This window comes from Rhopalosiphum maidis, chromosome 4 (genome assembly GCF_003676215.2).
Source record: "Rhopalosiphum maidis isolate BTI-1 chromosome 4, ASM367621v3, whole genome shotgun sequence".
NCBI lineage: Eukaryota > Metazoa > Arthropoda > Insecta > Hemiptera > Aphididae > Rhopalosiphum > Rhopalosiphum maidis.
In genome coordinates this window covers 34,063,307-34,083,868 of record NC_040880.1, presented here as the reverse complement: position 1 = coordinate 34,083,868, position 20,562 = coordinate 34,063,307, and the positions used below count along the sequence as shown (strand labels likewise).

The 20,562-nt window shown below is 28.1% G+C and overlaps 2 protein-coding genes across 6 annotated transcripts; both read left to right on the top strand.

Moving 5' to 3' along the window:
• The first annotated feature begins 1,209 nt into the window (after window positions 1-1,209).
• LOC113549877 lies at window positions 1,210-4,781 on the top strand. The gene is made up of 4 exons (XM_026951371.1): window positions 1,210-1,780; window positions 2,779-2,901; window positions 3,000-3,152; window positions 3,219-4,781. The coding sequence occupies exons 1-4, from the start codon at window positions 1,645-1,647 to the stop codon at window positions 3,476-3,478; spliced, it is 672 nt and encodes a 223-aa protein (XP_026807172.1). The 5' UTR covers window positions 1,210-1,644; the 3' UTR covers window positions 3,479-4,781.
• A 3,777-nt stretch (window positions 4,782-8,558) lies between these two features.
• Window positions 8,559-12,332, top strand: LOC113549875. Of its 5 annotated transcripts, none has more exons than XM_026951365.1 (6): window positions 8,559-8,923; window positions 9,082-9,193; window positions 10,589-10,707; window positions 10,781-10,936; window positions 11,000-11,155; window positions 11,232-12,332. In XM_026951365.1, exons 2-6 carry the CDS (start codon window positions 9,159-9,161, stop codon window positions 11,462-11,464), a joined length of 699 nt encoding a protein of 232 aa, XP_026807166.1. In that variant the 5' UTR covers window positions 8,559-8,923; window positions 9,082-9,158; the 3' UTR covers window positions 11,465-12,332. The 5 variants fall into 5 exon arrangements, with proteins under 5 accessions (XP_026807166.1, XP_026807165.1, XP_026807168.1 ...); XM_026951364.1 differs by having other exon boundaries at window positions 8,559-8,919; window positions 11,232-12,331; XM_026951367.1 differs by lacking the exon at window positions 9,082-9,193.
• Window positions 12,333-20,562: the final 8,230 nt, after the last annotated feature.

The following is a 20,562-nucleotide window of genomic DNA, read 5'->3' as shown; positions in this document are numbered from 1 at the left end:
TATACGAAAAAAATTGTTTTTCAATGACATAAAATTATATTTAAAAAAAAGTTAAGACTTTTCGAATTAATGAGTAGACATAAAATGAATCACCTTGTATTTACCATTACCTATATAATATAACCTATTTACCTATAGAAATATAATCATAATTCATAAAAATATGATAATAATATAATAATCTTCGACTCGTTCTAAAATTTATAAATATATAATAATATCGTATACAGAATGAATCACTACAGAGGCGTAACTAGGACTATTTTATGGATTATGAGTTATGGCCTATGGGGGATGATATAATATGAATACTTCATAATTGTCACAAATTATTAAGAGTATAAAAGAAATAAATATTTTATACCTCTTAATTTATAATAATTCATACAATATATTAATATTTTTAATATTCCTAATATAACCTTTATTTCCTAATCCTAAGTAATAAATTTATTCGAGTTTTGATTTTTGGGATTTTTAAATATATCTAAAGATATTAATTTCAAAACCTTGTGTTTTTAAATGTGACTTATGGAATGTATTCGTGGTGATTCAAAATTTTGTTTTTAAATAAAAATCCCCTTTTTTACTGTAAAACTACGCGTTTAAATTTTGGTTTTGATTCATCGAGATTTTTTGCTTAATAATTTACAGTAAAAAAGGAGGTTTGAAAATAAAAGCTTGGATCTTTAGAGGACACTCTGTGAAAAAATCCCAAGAATTTGAAAATAAGACCATTGAGTAAATTTAAAAAGACCAAAAATCAGATTTTGAATAACTGCATTATTGAAGAAAAAGGGTGAGCAATATGCACAGTGAATCACTCTGTATATACTATATATAGTTTATATAGGCTTAAATGCAAATTTTTATTGTCATCGGTGGGTTTCCTAATTTCCATTTGGCCTTCAACCAGACATGCTTACCGCAAACGGATCGCCGGCGATTAACGTCCAACAAACGATCCTTACGGGTTTCGTGTGTACATATAGTAATAGGCAATAGCGTATTAAGTATTAACAGTCGTTCCATAACCAGTTTCTACGGCAAAAAAAAAACGATCATGCCCGTCTGTCCACTATGACTGTGGTAGTCTGCTGGTGTTCTGGTACTCTGCCTCCCCACCCACTGGACTTGCCCCTCATTGTCGTCATCGCGTGGTCGTTTTTTGCGCGCGCTGTTTTTCGACGTGTCTCGTGTATCTGTCGCCCGTGATTGTTTATGCGCACGCTGCCGCCGCGTCGATCGAGTAGATGTATTTTGAATTTCGATCCTTTGTCTCTAAAATAAATTTATTCCGGTCGGGTTAAACGCGGAAATAGCAAAAAACGTGTATTCTCATTGATTTTTCGTTTCATCTCGTCCGGAATGTCGCCGCAAAATTGTATTAGCATAAATTAAAAAAAAAACGCGCGCGAAACTTCGGTTAGAAAACCGGATTTCTATCGTTGGAACGGGAAAAACGCGCAATTCACGTTTGCCACCCTGAGCCACATGTTGATTACGGTGTGTGATAACCGCTGTTGTTGTTTGTACCCGTCCCCGTCGCCACCGCCACCGACCGTGTTGGAGGACACTCCCAGTTTTGTTGTCTTTTTCAAAACTTGAAATTTCAGTTCGCGTTTTGATGTACCAGTGATTTCTATGGCCAAGTCCAGGAACGGTCTGACGGCCGTTGGCCTGTCGGTTTTGGGAGCGTTTTTGGTCCTGTTGGCGTTCACGACGAAAAGTTGGTTGGTCACGGATGGAAAATTAGAGCACCCGAAATTCGAAAGGATCGGTTAGTATAGCGCGCGCGCACGCTGACTCGCCCGCACGGTCACGCCCAAATTAGGGGTGCTCATACAGTTTTTTTGCATATTTTTCAGTCCCTCCCGTCGAGTAGAGAAATTTTCCTATCACAAAATGAAATATTCGCAGTACAGGTGTCTATAATTGCGCCATCTGTATTAGGAATTTAAAAAAAAATGCGCTCAAAATATCTCAGTTTTGTTTTTAAATGATTAGTAGGTACTTGATTTTTCGCCTCTTGTAGATTTGTACCATATTAAAATAGGTACAAGCTGTAAAGGTTTTTAATTATGTGATTTTGAGATTGTTTGAAATTTAAATATTAGAGTGATGGCTTTTTATGTATTATGTCCTTTATTCTGAGAGACTGGTTTGTATCCATTGGGGTCACTGGCCTTTTTATTCAAGCAATTTTTGGAGTTAAAACTCATGAGAAGTATTAAGATTTTTTTTACAATATATTTTTATACATTGAGCAAATTCCAAATACTAATAAAATACAGTTATTATATAGAAAACTGTGCTTTGAACAAAATACAAATCTGTACATTTTTATATTAATCACATTTTTGTCTCTTAAACTAGATTTTGAATTTTCTCATATCTATAGTATCTATTGACTATTATCTATGTTTAATTATAATAATTTGCATTTCCTTGGGTTTTAAAAAACTAATCCACAAAGTAAAAATATCTTAAACATTTTTTTCATTTGATAATTAGGTTATATCAATATAATATTATTTAAAATAATCCACATGTGGATTTTAAGGTTCATTAAACATTTTGGTGATATTAACTAATTATTTTCGTTCTTTATTTTTATTTGTATTAATAAATAACTACATTTTAACCAAATATTGTTGGATAGTGAATTAGTGACTGTTTCAAGTTTTAACTAATATTTTATACCAATTAGTAATTATCTATAGTCAAAAAGTTAATAGATATTAAATTAAAATTATTAAACTGTTTTCATATCCATAGGTCTGTGGGTAGTATGTTTTAAAGAATTTGAGGACACTCATCACTGGTACGACACAAGATTCCATAGTTGTTGGTGGGTGTTTGAAGAAGAATATTATATTATCTATGATATTTTATTCAAAGGTTTGTTTATGATTTTGTTTTTATTACTTTTTATCCATTATCAACGTTTTTAATACTTTATTATGATACTTTAAATTAATACAAATGGTTATTTTTAGGTTTTTATATTGCTACTCAATTTTGGTTCTCAGCTTGTGTTCTCTTAACAGTGTGTGGTTTATTCTACACTACACTTTATATGTATCTAAATAGAGCTTATGAACGCTATGTTCAAATTCTATTTACAGCTGGAATACTTTACATAGCTGCTGGTAAAACATTATGTCATGTTTTCTTATAATTTATAACATACTAATAATTTGATAAAAATTGTTTAGCGATATGCAGTACTATTGCTCTCATAATATTTGGAATAGATGGAGATAGTAGAGTATGGATGCCACATTGGGAACACAATGATATAGGATGGAGCTATGGAGTAGCAGTCGCAGGAACTATTGCCCTTTATGTCAGTGGAGTGTTATATGTAATAGAGGGACGGGCACACAAGATTAAACGTCAAAAAATGGCTACCCAGAGGGCCAATTACAACTATGATGCAGATGACTTAAAACAATCGTCTCACACTGACATATAAATTTTCAAATTTTATTTTCAAAACTCCAGTAGCAGCAACTGCACTTTTTCATTAATTTATTCTTAATGAATATGTATGGTGAGCACTTCTTAAACATAGACTCGTTGACTTTCTTCAAATGTCTGCACGAACTATTCACTTTGCTTAGAAAACATTTGGTATTTGTTTTGGATAACAAATATTATTAAGTATAGTATGAATGAGCACTTATGGATTTTTATTCTTAAGAATGGCTTTTTAAAAACAATTTATTACTTGGTCATTTATAGAATTATTGACAAACTGTAATAAATTATTTATTGATCTTATTTTGAATTTAATGTGCAATTGATTATGGATAAGTATTTACAACTTTTAACTACAAGAATCTCAAGTATTTGATTTAAAATCTACGCATTTTAATAATAATTATTCTTTAAGAAATAATTGATTTTTAATTGTTCGTACGACTAAATATAATAATTGAGAATTTTGTATAAAAAAAATTGATATAAGGTAATTAATGTATATTTTTTGTAGTTAGATTAACAATTATCCGTCCATTTAATTATAAGTTAATTTTAGTAACTAATGCTACACAATTGCAGCAAAATGTTTAACAATACTTTTACATTTTTTATATTCATATTAGCATTGATTATATATAGTTTTACTCTATATAATCAATGATATTAGGTAACTGTATTTTTTATACTATTTTGTTAAATATTCCTTAAAGTTGTTATGGACTAAAATTGTAATACGTAAAAAAAATTATCCTGTGATTGCATAATTATTGTTTATATAAAGGTTTAAGTTGTTCTGATTGAATACTCTTCACAATTAGATTTTATAATTGTTTAAAAATGAAACAATGTCATCTGTTTAGTAGAGTAATTCTATGAATGAATAAATGCCGTCCATTTTTTTTTTTGTTTTATGAATTATTATATGTTTAATTAATGTTATAAACTGGTGAATTAAGTACTAGATCTGAATTAAAAAGAAAATAGAAAACTTAGAATTCATCTGATATGATATTTAATTGTCTTACCAATCTTACCATGTAAAAATAATAATAGGTTGGAATTTTTTTTCAAAATTGAACAATGTAATTTTTTTTAATTTTAAGCTTTTCCTTGTTACTGATTAGTATTCTATGTATAAATTCGAGAATTATGATTGTCATACTCCTCATACCAAGAGTTACATATCGTTTGCTTTATTATTAATTTTACAGCTTTTTTTAAAATTTATTTATTTATATTTTATAAAACGTATCAACCGAATTGAAAACAAATATACATATATATTTTTATACAAACTCAATACGACTTTTGATTGGGTTTCCTTTCTGTGGGTATGTGACTTATCCGTTACCTAACCTAACCCGCTCTGGTGAAGTGTTATGTTTCATTTCTGATGGAATATTATCGTTTTTATGGACGTTATTATTACGTTTCATTCGTTTTTCGGTAAACACATAACATGCCTTACGACCATCAAAAAATCCTTGGGCGCACTCAGCAGGACGTCGTTTGCGTCTACCCTTGGAAAAACTCGACGTGCACACCCATAACCCATTGTCCATCCGACGGCAAAGAATGTATCAATGCAGTACAATGTAATAGTTAGAATAGTCGTTCTCACGTGGTCGCGTACGTTTGTGGTTCCCACGCGTGATGGTGCGAATACTCGAAACCAGGAGACCTTCCGGCAACCTGGGTTAACCGTACTATAGGAAAGTGTATACTGCGTACGATTAAATAATTTCGTTATTTATGTTTTTTTATGTTTTTCGCCGACCAAACTCGTTCGAGGACGATGCTGTATTGCTGTGTTTGTCTATCGACGACGTTATTGTACAAAATATATTAACATGAGCCATAAAAATATACTCGAATAATTTTAATAGAGTTAGGTAGGTCATTATATTGTATAACTTCCACGATGACGACAATGTGACCGTGGCCCATTGGAAAGAAGCAGTTGAAGCCGGTAATAGAGCCTTTCGTGACAGCTATTGACGCATGTAACATTAAGTGTAATTAAAGATATGCTCATGGTACCTATAGGTAGGTAATTAGGTAGTGATTTCTAATTACTAACTTCAAATTTGTAATTAACGTTTTTGGTATTACCAACTTCGGACTTGTTGGATATAAATTGATACAAAAGTGCGTTAATACAAATACAATATCTACGACTTTTGATTGGGTTTCCTCTGTGATGATATGTGACATACCTTTAGTTTATATTCTGCTTATTGTATACTCTTGTGGCTTGTATCATTCCATCATTAACCAATCTACCGCATACATCAAACGATTCAAATGTCGAATTTATATGGTACCTATTCTGACTCCCAATTCCAACTTATTATTTACAAAATTGTTGTGTTGTTTTCCAGGGGGTTGTGACTTTCGTCATCTATTTCCATTTTATTATGATGGGTTTTCTCCAATCTTCGGGTACGCTATAAGTTTGAATACATGCAAAGTATGTTATAAATCATAATTATCACATATTGAAAATACGCTTAAAATTAATACTTTTGAGACTTGGTTCGTAAAAATAATTCTAGCATTTAGCAATAATATTCCTTGTACGATTTATTTGGACGGTAAAATTAGTAGTGGTACAGAATCAATCTTCTATTCTTATTTCATCACAGTTTATGCTCTTCCTTCATTTAACATGCTTTCAGAGATATTTTTTTTATATTTTACTCTGTCAAGTAATTGGTCTTTAAGTAACTATTATCGTATTGATGATATCAAGTTGGTTGTATCTAAACTAAAAACTATACAATTTGTCAGCCCAGATGGTTTGTCTGAGATGTTTGTATATAATGCTATCTGCCATCTGCTTTCCGTTTTGCTAGAATATTTTTCGCTGGAAGCCTGGAAGAATGATTGTATTTATCCATCCATTTTAAAAATGAGTTGCTCTGACGTTCTGTTAAGTAATTGCCGTACCCAAATTTGGGGACGAATAGCTTATAAAAAACTACAGACTTGTCTCGATTCAGAACCACATATCTAAACTTTTCAAATAGTGGGTTCTAAAAAATATAATCCTTTCTTATTACTAAGTTTTAATGGACGAACAATATGATAGTTGTTGCTTATTAATGCCTCTTTAGGTGTTCTTGCTCAAGGAAAACACTTATCACCTTTATTATTTAGATTGATTTTTAATGGTTTAAGACTTTTCCGTAAAATTGATACATTAGCTTTAGCTGATTGTGTAACCCTCTAGGTGGAGTTGAACGCTCTTGTCTTATAGCTTAATGTCATTGCCTTACAGTTTAACATACATAAATGTAAGTCCATGTATTTTGCTAGATGCCGATCTTTTATAAACAATAATGTATTTGATTAATAGCTGTTGTATTGATGTGCCACTACTAAAAATGACCTATAAGTATTTTATTCTGTCCGGATTTTAATTTTTCTTCTTGCATTGAAGAAATGTGCTGTAAAGTGTTTAAGACTTGAGGTTTTGTGATTCATACTTTGAAAATCCTCGCTTTAAACAGTACCTACACTGGCTATTCTGTCCATACTGCAATATGTATCTATTCTTGAGATTCATTTGTGGTAACATTCCTTACGTCTAGAATCACCTCAGAAACTTTTTTTTATCATAAGCTACATTTATTTAAAAAACTAAATTTATCTACTCTGATAATCACATTGTAACAGATTGTACTTAATTCATTAACTTCACAGACGAACAGCTTACTTGTTATTATTGCGAAAGTTGATGGTTGATGGATACATTAATGTTCCTTCTCTCCTATCTGAATTAATTTTAGAGTTCTTATCCTATTCATTCATCAAGATCATGATATTTTCTCTATATCGTTCCTTTTTATAACATACTTATGGTACGCATAATCTTTAGCTGATCTAATGATGTGTTTAGTTAATAAGGATCCTACATTATTCAGATTATTATAAATAATTATTACTAAGAATTGTACCTATTATACATGTTTATATATTATGTTAATTTACGAATTTTTAATTATTATTATTTAATGTTTTTTTTTGGTCCTGTGAATTAAGTTTGATTTTGGTAAATATGTATTTGTGTCCAATTGTACTATAGGCCATCATACCCATTAATTAATATTTTAGATGCTTATAGTCACCATCGCCTAATTGTTAAAGAAGGTATAATAAAATTTAATTCTAACCGTTCGTTACCTTCTTTATTACAACAAGATCCATTCGTAAAACTATAAACTCATATTATAGATACATATGTACACCGATGACCGATGTCTATATACTTTTTGTGTTCAGCTAGAGGTATAATATTACATATCTACTGTAGATTTTAAACGTAGAAACGAATTTGACTTCTAATTGCGTATTTAGGTATACCTATTATGTTATAACTTATAATTGTAATAATTGTATGTATATTGTCTGCGAACATTATCGAACTACAAGGAAATTAAAAAGAAGATTAAATATTAGGCAAATGTAAATGTAAATATGTTATATATAGGGCTTATACTAATATACTTAATATTAATTAATACATCCAGATATATTATAATTAGAGATTTATCATTTTTTAAGACGTTTCTAATCGTGTCAACTGACTCATATGGGATATAGATATCTAAGCATATAGATTGTCGTCGCGTATACTGTAAAGATAGACGTATAGTAATATTATAGGCCCAGCAGTGATGTTGCGGTTTCAAAATCATCGGATCACAAAACACGATTCGTAGTTGCTACCTACGTCGTCATCGTCGTCGTCGCCGCCGCAATATAATAATTATTATGCGACGACCGTCGTCGTGATCACTCGATTAGCATAACGTAAGTATACTTACTCTGGATGAACAACTACGTATGTGTACCTATATTTCGGTTTCAAGCATAAAAATATGTGTACCAGTAGGCCGTAGATGTGGCGGTGGTGGCGGAGAGCGAGTTAGTAAAATACGCGAAAAAACGACTGAAACCGAAACCGTCGCCGTCGCCGTTTGAATAGGCGCGCCCCGCCATGCGCGACCTAGGGCGTGTCGTCCCCTCTCCTCCTGGACGTGGATCGTATCTCTGTCCGTCGTTTTCCAGATAATATAACAAACAAACAAAACCATTGAAAACGCCAAATTCCGAAGAGCCAACGTGCCGTCTTGTTGGTGTGCAACGACTACCGTCCGTCCGCCCGTATTTTTTTTATTTTTCCAATCATTTTTTCAACTATTTTCCCTCTTTTTTAATGGTCCATCCAGATCGCGAAGTGTGTTTACTGTTTTTGTGTTATTAATCGTCACGTACTCGTGTTTATCTGCACGTACGTTTGTCGTCCCGAGTGATGTGAGACCGCAACTACACCTATTTTTCCACGACGAGACCGGTTTTTCTTTATCGTATCAGTAATTCGTCCAGATTTTTCAAGTTTTCACCGTAAACGTTGTCCTGATAATTCGCGTAGGTATTCATTTAACGTCGTCTTTATTTGATTTTGTTGTTGTTGACGTAACATAAATGATGAATGATTCATTTAATCTGTATTTAATGTTTGTGTATTTTAAGATTGACTTGAAATACTAAAAAAATAAAACATTAAAATTGCTTTTCGCACTAATTTAGGTTTGTCTTGTGTTGTACGTGTGGCATGCCATTAACAGTTTTTGATTAACTCTCATCGTACGTCGCTTACCAGCACAATGCCAGGGTCGACAGTTTCCGACAATGACCTGAGGTACACCTATGGCATAATTGTTAAATTATAACCATAACCATAAAACATGTACTTATCATGTTTATTGTTATTGCTTAATGTCTTAAGTAATAAGACTTTATAGGTATGTCCTTGTTTTCAACTGCACCTATGCTATGATTTAGCCAAAGTACACTTTAGATTCACTGATGTTCCTTTTGCTGTTTATAATTTACTGTTAATTTAATCATTAGTATAACATATCAATAAATCATGTTGTTATTCTTTATATACTATTTAAGGTACATTACAAAAAATGACCATTGACTAATAACATTATTCACCTGTTGTTTTGGAAATATATCTTGTTTTTAATTAATAAACATAATCTTAACTCTTATTATATAACTTTTCCATGCAAATACTTAGTTAAATTAAATACCTAAGGATACTGTCTATAGTTAGAACTTAGTGTTTTTCAAGCATAAATAGTAGAACAGTTACTTTATTTAATAGCTTATTGCATGTACTGACTATAATAACATGGTATTTTAATACTCATGATGTATTATATTTATATGATTTTACTATTTTAGTATCACACTATCATAGGTAAGTTTACTAGCAAAGTTAAAAATTAATTATATAATCGATATTTTATGTACTTAATAATTTATGATAATTAACTCAAATATTAATTTTTTACTACTTCTAAAAAACTTAATAATTTGTTTAAAATTCATTTAATTTATTTAGATATAATTATAATAAGCTATTTTGCCTTATACCTTAATAGTTAATATCTTAATTTATCATAAAAAGTTGGATAATAAATAACTATTTACTAAACATTCAATATTACAGCAGTTACTTCTTTGATTTACAATTTTAATTTAATTCTTCTCTCTTGTACTGGGAAATACTTACAACTGTAATTTCGAACTTTCCAAAGAAAAAATATTTTTTTAAATCCCTTGATTAGTTATATATTATATATATGTGTATGTGTGTGTACAAAGTATAGAATTTATGATTTTATTTTTATACAATTATTTCATTAAAATAAATTAAATTTTATTGTTATTATTTACTGATTAAGAAATAAAAAGTAAATTTAATTAAATGTATAATAGTAATAATTTCTAATAATAAATGCTTTTAATGAGAGTAATATCTTTAAAATATATAATAGATGACTTAACATTTAAACTGATGATTTAATTTAATACATTTTTAATAATACTAATAAAATTAATTAAATTACTAATTTAAACTTTTCATAGAATTTATAATCTAATTGACAAAACATATTTGAATATTTATGATTATTAAAAGTATATGTTTGATGATAATAATAATTCTGTGAATCATTGATATTATAGTTGTTATTTGTTTTATTTTTTTATATTGTCTTGACTTAAATGTTTATTTTTGTAGAATGAAAAAGCGTAGTTTGGCAGGTAACGTAGCCCTTGGCTTGTACGTTTTGGCTTTAGTGTTTGTGTTCATTTCATTTTTTTCAACCAGTTGGTTAGTCAGTGATGGAAGAATCACGGGTATTTATACATATTTTTTTAAAAAATAATTTTTAATGTTTCATCATATCATATTTTTTAAACTTAAATTTAGGGGCAAAATTAGAAAGTTTTGGACTGTGGACTCATTGTTTTCGCTCACTACCAGATCCTAATGACCCGGCAGAGCGAAGGTTTTTTGTTGGATGCCACTGGATTTTTGACCCTTTCACTAAGGGATATGATGAAATCAAAGGATTTTTGTTACCATGTAATTAAATTAATGTTGTACAGTTTCTCGACATTTTAAATTATTCAATTTTTTTTTTTATAGTTTACATTGTGGCAACTCAGTTCTTTTACACAATTACATTCTTAGGAACATTAGTATCAGCTGTTGGTTCATCAATGTTTCTTCTATGTTGTACACCTGATGAAAAACGTTTTATACAAATAACTTTTGCGTTGGGGATAACATTGATTGTATCTGGTAAATTTAATGTTTATATATTGCTATAAATATTCATATTTTTTTACTATACAAACGTATTTTTATTTTATTTTAGGCGTTTGTGCTGCAATAGCAGTGTTAATATTTGCTTTGTTTGCTAATCGACCAGGTTGGATGCCTGGCCATGACAACAACTTTTTCGGTTGGGCATTTGGTGTGGCTATTGCAAGTTTCTTTGCTTTACTTGCATCTGGAGCATTTTATTTGGTAGAAACTAATATACAAGTGAAGAAAAGAAAATATTTGAAAGAATCGCAAACTAAATTTGACATGGAATCTAAAGGATAAAATGATATTTATTTTTATTTAAAAACTAAAAATATTTCCAATTTAGACCATTAGGATATGTTTTTGATAGTAACTTTTAGTATTAAATTATACAATTTCCATAATCTGATAGCAGTTATTTTATGAAACTAATAATCTCATTTTTGTTTAAATGAACACTACTATACTAATTTAAATTATTTATTTGTTTAATTGTGATAAAATGTGAGTTAAAACAATTTTGACTGTTGTATGAAACCGACTCCGTCCATTTATAACGAGTATTATTGCAATAATATTAGTTATTTAAATTTATACACTTTATTTAGTTTTAATATTTCAATATCTCACATCTGTATGAAATAGCTGTTAAAAATAAAAGAAGTATTATAATTTTAAGACCTAATATTATATATTTTTTATTTCCATTAAGTAAGCCTGTATTTATTGTAGCTAAATACTTGCATTATTAAAATATTTAGTTTTAAGGACATCCTGTGCTACAGTTACAGGATTCATCACTGTAAGGGATGAACACCATTCATTTTCATTTTCTTATGCAATCTCATTTTAAAGATTTGTACTTGGTTGATATTTTTTATTTTATTTTATCCTATAAACTAGATGCATTGGCATTTTATTACACTAGCATTGTATTATTTATTACCAAATCACTGCATATTAATTCTAAGTTAAGTATTCTATTATCTTTATTGCTTATCAAAAAAATATTTAAGTTTTCTTTTGTATAATGCCAAATATGTATATTATTTGTTTTTAAGAATATTGTCAACAATAGTATTATTTTTAAACAATATACCTAACATAGCTAATTTAGTTATCACCAATAAGTAATAACTATAAATTTGTCAAAAAATAAATGAGAAAAGTCATAATACTATTCAACTTTAATTTTGGATAATGCCTTAATTGTAATTTGTAATACAATATCAAAGGTTGTCTTATAATTATCTTTAAAAACTTTGCTTTTATTGATGTTGTAATCAAAAACAACTTAATAGTTAAAAATCTAATATTTTGTTGTAAGTTGTAATATCCACAAATCATTGAATTTATTTATATTGAAATTATTCATTTTTATTTCTTAAAAGTAATTAGAATAAGTAATACCATATTATACAATATCATTCTTATTCTAGTTCTATTAAATTTAATATTTACTTTTTATTATTTTATTATTTTATAACATTAATTGTTAAGGTTTAAATTAATTCTTTACGAGCTTAAACTAATTGTAAAAAATTGATGACAAAAAATTAATAGTAAGTTATTAATATTAATGAACTGTATTATGCAAAACTGCCTTTTATTACAAAATATATATGTTTTATTATTTTATAATGTAGAAATAATATCTTAATAAGAAATCATATAAATAGAATATTTCTGAAATAAAATGAACTATATTACCTATTATAGATGTATATATATATTTAATTATGCTTATTGGTTAGTGCAACAATTATATTTCAAACATAACCAAGTGTATACATTACAATATTTGAATAATATATTAACATGAAATGTTTTAGAATTTAATTTTTTTGATAAAATTACATTTTTTAAGAATATATACTAAATTTCTGATGGGTAGTTAAATAAGATATTAGGACAAAAAAATGTCATCAAATAACAATTATATTAGCAATTTTTAATTTGTATTAAAATCAACATTATATATTTATAATATATAATATTATATTTTACAATAATTGCAATGTATAGGCTCCTGGCTTATAGATAATTTTAAATTATTAATCAGAAAATGTAGGTATTGAATTTATTTTTACTCTACATAGTAATAGAAGACACAAAAAAATGCTGTTCTCAATTCAACATAATATTATTACCAATCATATTGGAATATTTCGTAAGCTATACCTAAATGTACATAACATTAGATTTTTTTATCTGCTCGTTTAGTTGTAAATAATTATGTATAGTGTGTAGTAAGAAATTAATATGCGATTCTCGAATAAATTACGAGGAAATTATTATATACTGATTTGATTGTTAAAAATAATGAAAATCTCACGTGGGGTGACCTTGAACTATTTTATACTACGTTGGGTTTCGTGTATTTTTTTTTTTTAATTGTGATTGCGTAACACTTATTTACAATCTGATTCCTTCGGTAAAATCCTTCATATTATATTTTTTTCCCTTTATTCTATTAACTCGTATTGTAAATGCGACAAGTTGGTTGGTAGCACCATTTACATACCTATACCTATAATCACTTTTCTATCAGAGGTGTGAGAAAAATTTCATCTACAGCTCATTTTTAGTTATCTCTAAGGCTATATAACTTATTAGAGTTAATCAGTTAATTAAACCAGATACTTTTAACGATATTTTAAGATAACTAGCACACACTTTTGGTGGTATTTTGAGATTTCATAATTTATTTGGTCAATACATAATAAATATTATGTTATTTATTTATTTGAATAAATGTCTGGTAGGTTCAACTATATAGATTTATAGCATAATCTATAAAGAAATATATTACAAAAATAGGCTTAGTATAGAATTATACAGGCATCAGTCATTATGTTTAATAAGAAATCGAAGTATTGATATGGATAAATAAATAAGGAGATTATTAATAGAATATTATTATTTATATATAGGTACTGAAGTGGTGAATAACAGGTGGTTGATAAGTAGTTACCAGTTATTACATTATGTTTTAATCAATTTAATCTAACACAATATTTAGTTTACAGAAATGTAGGGAAGTGGAGGATCAAAAATTAAAAACAAGTACCTATTAATTAGATGCTGCAAAATATTTACCATAGTTTTAATTAAAAGTTTGCATAATAAATTATTAAGAACAATCATTGTTTAACAATATACCGACACTGGAGGCCAGTGTAATTTATTGTTTAATCGTAAAGGTAGATTCATCGGAGGTACCTAGGTCAGTAGAGCACCACCAGTCGCTGCAGGAGGAGTCTAGAGAAATACTTCGGCAATGGCAAATGAACGAATGGTGGTGGGAAAGAACTATATTTAAATAATTATATCATTAATATTGATGAGACCACTACGGTCTAAAAAAATGTAAAATCTTAAGTGTATTTCTGTAGCCCTGTGTAGGACCAACATCTTGGATTTGTAATGATATATATATATATATTGTTTTATGGGCTGACGCAATTTTTTCCAACCCTGGACTGATAGGTACGTTTATTGATTTTTTTTTTACCATATCGTCGTCATCTACAAGATTTGAAAATAAACCCAATATTTATTATTATTCAAAGGATGGTCGGGTACATAATATTATCTCTGTATCTACTTATTTATCATGTTTAAAACCTACTAGAGAATACTGGTAAGGAGTAGGTATAGGTACTAGTTACGACGTATTAAGTAGATAGATACATATATTATATAATGAGTAGCCGAATAAGTAATTATTAGAGATAGGATGTTGATGACCTAAAAAGTATCAAAAATGCTAATATCCCAAGTCTCTAAACAATGTTCGTAAACAAAGTTCAGTAAACATTTTAATTTTAAGTTTAATTTACAATAAAAAATACATCGAATTCTTAAAAATAAATTAAAAAGTATTGTATAAATAAAAAAAATGTCATTCAACAAATAACATTTAATATTACAACAAAAATCTACCAATAATAATAAAATTATGTTTCAGAACAAATTTTCTATAAAATCGAAAATTCAAGAAAATGCCCCACATTGTATAAAAAAAACTACTAAAAATATAAAAAAATTTCGATCAAAATCAAAAAAATGCATTTAAAAATCCGAAATAATAATATGGTTTATTCTGATTCAAATGAGCATGAAACCAATTTTTAGCTAAGATAGCATTTGAAAGGATCAAAGGAAAAAAATGCAAAGGTCATCAAAATCCTAATACATACTATATATAGGTATATTATACTGTTGAGCGTTGACGAGTATAATAATAATTATTGCCTATTGATATAGAAAATTAAGTAGATATAAATTATAATACTTGATAAGATATCAAATTTTATTTAAACAAAAAAAACAATTCATCGTACCTATACATTTTAAAATTTTAAGTTATCAATGATTGTTTTGTCTTCTTTTTTTATAATCTTATCTAATAAGTACCTATGCCATATATTTAATAATTATATTATTTATGTACACAGTACACAACGTACCATATTGGTAGGTATGCGTCCATGCAGAATGTACAAAAATAAAATAATGCGTTGGTACTTACTACTTATAATTATAAAATATTTTACTTAGATGGCTAGTGCGGTAGGTGCCGTACGTCAGTAGGTATATATACCGCAACCCAATATTTTCTAGTAAATTATTCTATTAGACAAACACGCATTTACATACCAGTTCGATCATATATTAGAGGAAATACAATTATTTACTATAGTTTATAGTCATTATGTATATAAAGTTAATAATGCTCAAAATATTATTACGTACCTTTTTGAATAAATGTAATCGTTTGTTTTTGATGCGCGAAAAAAACTACTGCGTAGTTAAGTATTTTACACGAAGTAGCATCACCAACGAAAATTGACTTTCGTCGTGTAGTTGACTATTGATATCCATCGACAGCCACCTAAGTTATGATTTTGTATTTGGACGATCGGGTGACTTAAATACTAGTAATATTGTTCACGAGTTATTTAGAGAGAAAACGACGTAGACAGGTACACTCTCCGGTATAGTTCGGTCGTAGCAAGTTCATCCGTCACATAACAAACGATGACAACAATAAATAAAATATTTAGGCGTAAGTTGGCGACAGCGTATAGAACGATTGGACTGTAAGGTTCCAGCTGATCATATGTTAATAATTATCGATTCAAAAAACGGGTACCTACACAGATATCGGCGGAAACTTGAATTAATTTTTTAGGTAAATAGTGAAAAACGGGTAGTGTCCAAAATGCAGTGGAACCGGTTTAGCGGTGAGGAAACTCTCCGAGTATTAACGCTACACGTTAACAAATTTAAAAGTTTAAGTAACCTAAGTATTGATGTTGACATTTTGGAATGTATATATATATATATATATGTATAATGTATAACGAGTTATAGGTATGTTATACTTGTATAGCTGCATAGTTTATTATTATTTTTTTAAATATTGGATATATATTAGTAATTTAACTTTAGACTAAGTTTTTATACAGATTACACAATATACCTAGTCGGTACAAACATTTCGCTACGCGTTATGGATTAATTTTTTTTTTTATATCAAAAATGAATAATAATGATCTATACATAAAAAGCACAATTAGCAATCTGCAATTATACGACGGGAATAACTGAATTGTGAAAGCTCTCAGTAATGCCACTCGATGGAATAAATTAGTAGGTATAATTAGGATAAATCTCTTGGTCAAGTCTGTTTGAAATGTCTGGGGACTGGGATAATCAAGGATGATTTATAAGCTAATAACAATAATATTTATTTTATATTATTTTTTAACTAAAATTAGTTCAGCCTATTACCGTCTACCATATTATTATAGGAGTAATATAAATAAACAATAAAATGTCTATAGAAACATTAACTTGTACTCATCATCTCTGGTATATACTATATAATAATTTATCATCGTGTTCAAATGTAATACTTCCATCATACGCAGTGACCTACTCAATGGCGAGATATACGACTACTCAACCTTCAATGGAAATATATTGCTTATGGAGCACAGCGGCTCCCCTAGGTGTATTTTGAGTTTATACTTAAACTTTAAACTTTTGAATGTATGAGCTTTTATTATAATTTTCTCATATAAAATTAACGTTATATTCAAAAAATTAATTGATAAATTGTACAAAATATTCATTAACAGTTAAAAACAAAAACTTTTTTTTTTAATTCTTAGTAGGAAATTCAATGATCTGTACATTCTTATTTCTTAGTACAATAATAAATAAGCCAAAAATATATAACCTATCTAAATTTTAATCAGATAGTCACGTGAACTTGTGTAAAAAGACCACATCAACCAGTGCGACGGAACCACGGAACTTCGGCAGTGACAAATCAAAAAGTAAGTTAATTAAATAGAATTATCCATAAATTTCCTAAAAATTACAACAATAAAAACAGTTATAAATATATTCAGAATAGATTCAAAAGTGAATCTCTTATATGTTCATCGTTAGCCTTCGGAACCACAGCTAAATAACGCGGTACAAATATATTTACTGCAGAATACATCGGTCAATATGAAGAATAATGAGGAGAAAGAGGTATATATCTGAAACACTATACGAAATCACGAGACAACAAAATGGAGATAGAAAACAAAGTTTTAAAGTTATAAATTTAAAAATAAACGGGTTTGTAAAATTAACATATAATTATTGTAAAAAAAAAATGTAAATAATAAATTAAGTGTTTTTCGATGTATTAATAGAGGAGAGAGAGTTAGCCCTCCCTGGGTCATCTCAAACTCTCCTTAAGATATTTTGAATTGAACTTAGATACTTTTTAGCTTGAGGTGATGGTGAGAAATGAAGATGTTAAATGTTGCTATCATGCCGCACAAATGGTGGTAGTATTGAATCTACATGTAGATAATGCACACTGCACAGTAATCATCGAATTGGAAAAAATCAAATAGAGGAACTCAATCCAACGATTTGAAAACTGCGTTTTACGTGCATAATTACTTAACACATACCCGTAGGGGGCTTCCCCCCACCCCTGACCAATCATACTTATATTTGAAACATCACTTTTTAGCTACACGTAGATAAATTGAAATCCATATTTTAATAAAAATTATTTTGGACATAAGTCCATCCCGTTCCAGTGAAAAATTATAGTTGTGATACACACACAAAAAAAAAAAAATATAGTAGAGTAGCTCCGTATCCCTGCGTACCCCTCAATTCGACAACTGAATCTATATATCTATGTCCTATCTCCTATGTGACGGTAGTTCAATGAGAATAGAGAGATAAATGTTACTTTTCTCTGATTTATGTTTAAACTATATGAATTCTGTTACCGTGTTGAAATTTGAAACACTCCAGTTTTACTTAGATAGTATTTTTCCATACACTATTCTATTTAGTATTTTTTAAATATTAAGACTTAATAAGTATCCTATAGTAGAGGTGTAGCCTGCTACACCTTTAATTAGAGGTGGGTGGGATGGGTTGTCTATGTAATTTTTCCTAAGCGAATACTTATACTTTGGAATATTTTAATCGTGTTTCACATGTTGAATAAACTATTCAGTAGATGAGATGTTATATGGATGAATATTATTGAGAGTGGATGGTTACTTCTTATGTTTCGCTACTACTATATTTTTAAGGATAGTCGCCACTGAGACTTATTATAAGTTATTATTATTTTTTTATTTAGTTAAATATTTAAAATTTTCGATAAATGTTAATATAAAGAGTTGTGATCCAGTTAATCCAATCAGTACTCACAATACATTTTTATGTGTTAAGTTAAACATCTAAACGATTTTTGAGTGAAACGGATTTTATATTGTACAACAATAATTTGAAAAATATGTAGCTTTTCTAATACCTAATTGTGTAAGTAATAAGATCTGTAACTAATGGGAAACATTTATATATAAAAAATAAAATATTCGATTTTTGTGAATAAAAACGAAATTTATGTGTGAGCCAGCTAGCATAATATATAGGGGTGTAAAAAAGAAGTTAATGGTCTTATAGGTTATACTTTGTATGGTCGGATAAACATTTAGATTGCAGAACTTAAACAGTTAAATTATAATAGTTAATACTTTATTATATGTATAATGTATTTATTATAAACAAATCTAAACCAAAATATATTAAAAATGTTATTAAGCTAAAATATAATTTAGTATATCCAAGTATCTCACATTAAAAATAATAGAAGGGAATCGTGAGTTATTATCGATATGTTATTTTATCAATATAAATATTTAAAATATATTTTCATAGTGCGATATCGAAATTAATCAAATTATTATTGTTTAAATTAATCCAATAAGACAAAGACAAGTTACATAGTCACATCGTCACAATAGCAACAAAAATGTCAACTGAATTGAGACCAAAATTCGTCTAAGATAGTTTTGACTAATTATTTAATATTACTATTGAATTTGAACGATATAATATGTTAGAAAAGTTCAGCAACTATAAGTACCTACACTACCTAGATGTAAAGAGAAAATATTTACAATTAATATAAAAATATTTAATGTAAAGTATACGTAATGATTATATAATTTAAGTATTTACAACTTATTTGTTATATTTTTTTAAATAATATATATTGAGTATCTATATATATATTTTACAAATTACAAATATAATAATAAATTATACAAAATTAGTTATAATCCAATATTCAATGTCGTTATAGCATCTGTTCAAACCTCTAAACGTAACTTTCCGAATCATTATACAGCCATAATTATTATATAACTAATAAGAGCATGATAATGATGCACCATCATGTTTTGAGCTTAAATACAGTCATGCATTTTCTGGTTAGGGATGTGTCACATATCAAAAACATAACACTTGGCCAAAAAGCTTGTAAATGTAATATAACGTACCAAAAAAGTATTAAGTTATACTTGTTGACATTTAGAAATATCGAAAATATATATGCACAATTTTTTATTTGTTTGAAGTTAAAATTTTGACATAAACACGAACATTTTTCAATCATTGTAGACAGATTGTTAGAATGTAACAATAATAACTGACGAATACGCCTAATTTAGCTTTTGTTTTTATTAAAATAAAATTAATTTTTCAATATATAATTAACAATAATTATAATGATAATTCGATTTAAAAATAAAGTTATTAGTACTATTAGTAGGTATTTGTTAGTTGTTACGTACATATTATAGTTGGTAGAAATTATACAAGTTTTACAAAGTTTAAAGTAATATCCAGTTGTTTTTCATTTTGAAACGTTTACATTACAACATCGATGTTTTATAATAATTATATTTAATTAAAATTTAATTTATTTTAAATATTACTATTTACTATATAATAATAAATATATGTATAAGTACTTTATACTGAAATGTATGTGTATTAAATATTTAGATGTTAAA

Excerpts from the sequence above, each read along its gene's own strand:
- LOC113549875 (XM_026951365.1), top strand. The coding sequence starts at position 9,159 with ATGCCAGGGTCGACAGTTTCCGACAATGACCTGAG. Across the intron at positions 10,708-10,780 it reads CAGTGATGGAAGAATCACGG|GGGCAAAATTAGAAAGTTTT; the intron begins GTATTTATACAT and ends ACTTAAATTTAG. Across the intron at positions 10,937-10,999 it reads CAAAGGATTTTTGTTACCAT|TTTACATTGTGGCAACTCAG; the intron begins GTAATTAAATTA and ends TTTTTTTTATAG.
- LOC113549877 (XM_026951371.1), top strand. The coding sequence starts at position 1,645 with ATGGCCAAGTCCAGGAACGGTCTGACGGCCGTTGGCCTGTCGGTTTTG. Across the intron at positions 2,902-2,999 it reads CTATGATATTTTATTCAAAG|GTTTTTATATTGCTACTCAA; the intron begins GTTTGTTTATGA and ends GGTTATTTTTAG. Across the intron at positions 3,153-3,218 it reads AATACTTTACATAGCTGCTG|CGATATGCAGTACTATTGCT; the intron begins GTAAAACATTAT and ends AAAATTGTTTAG.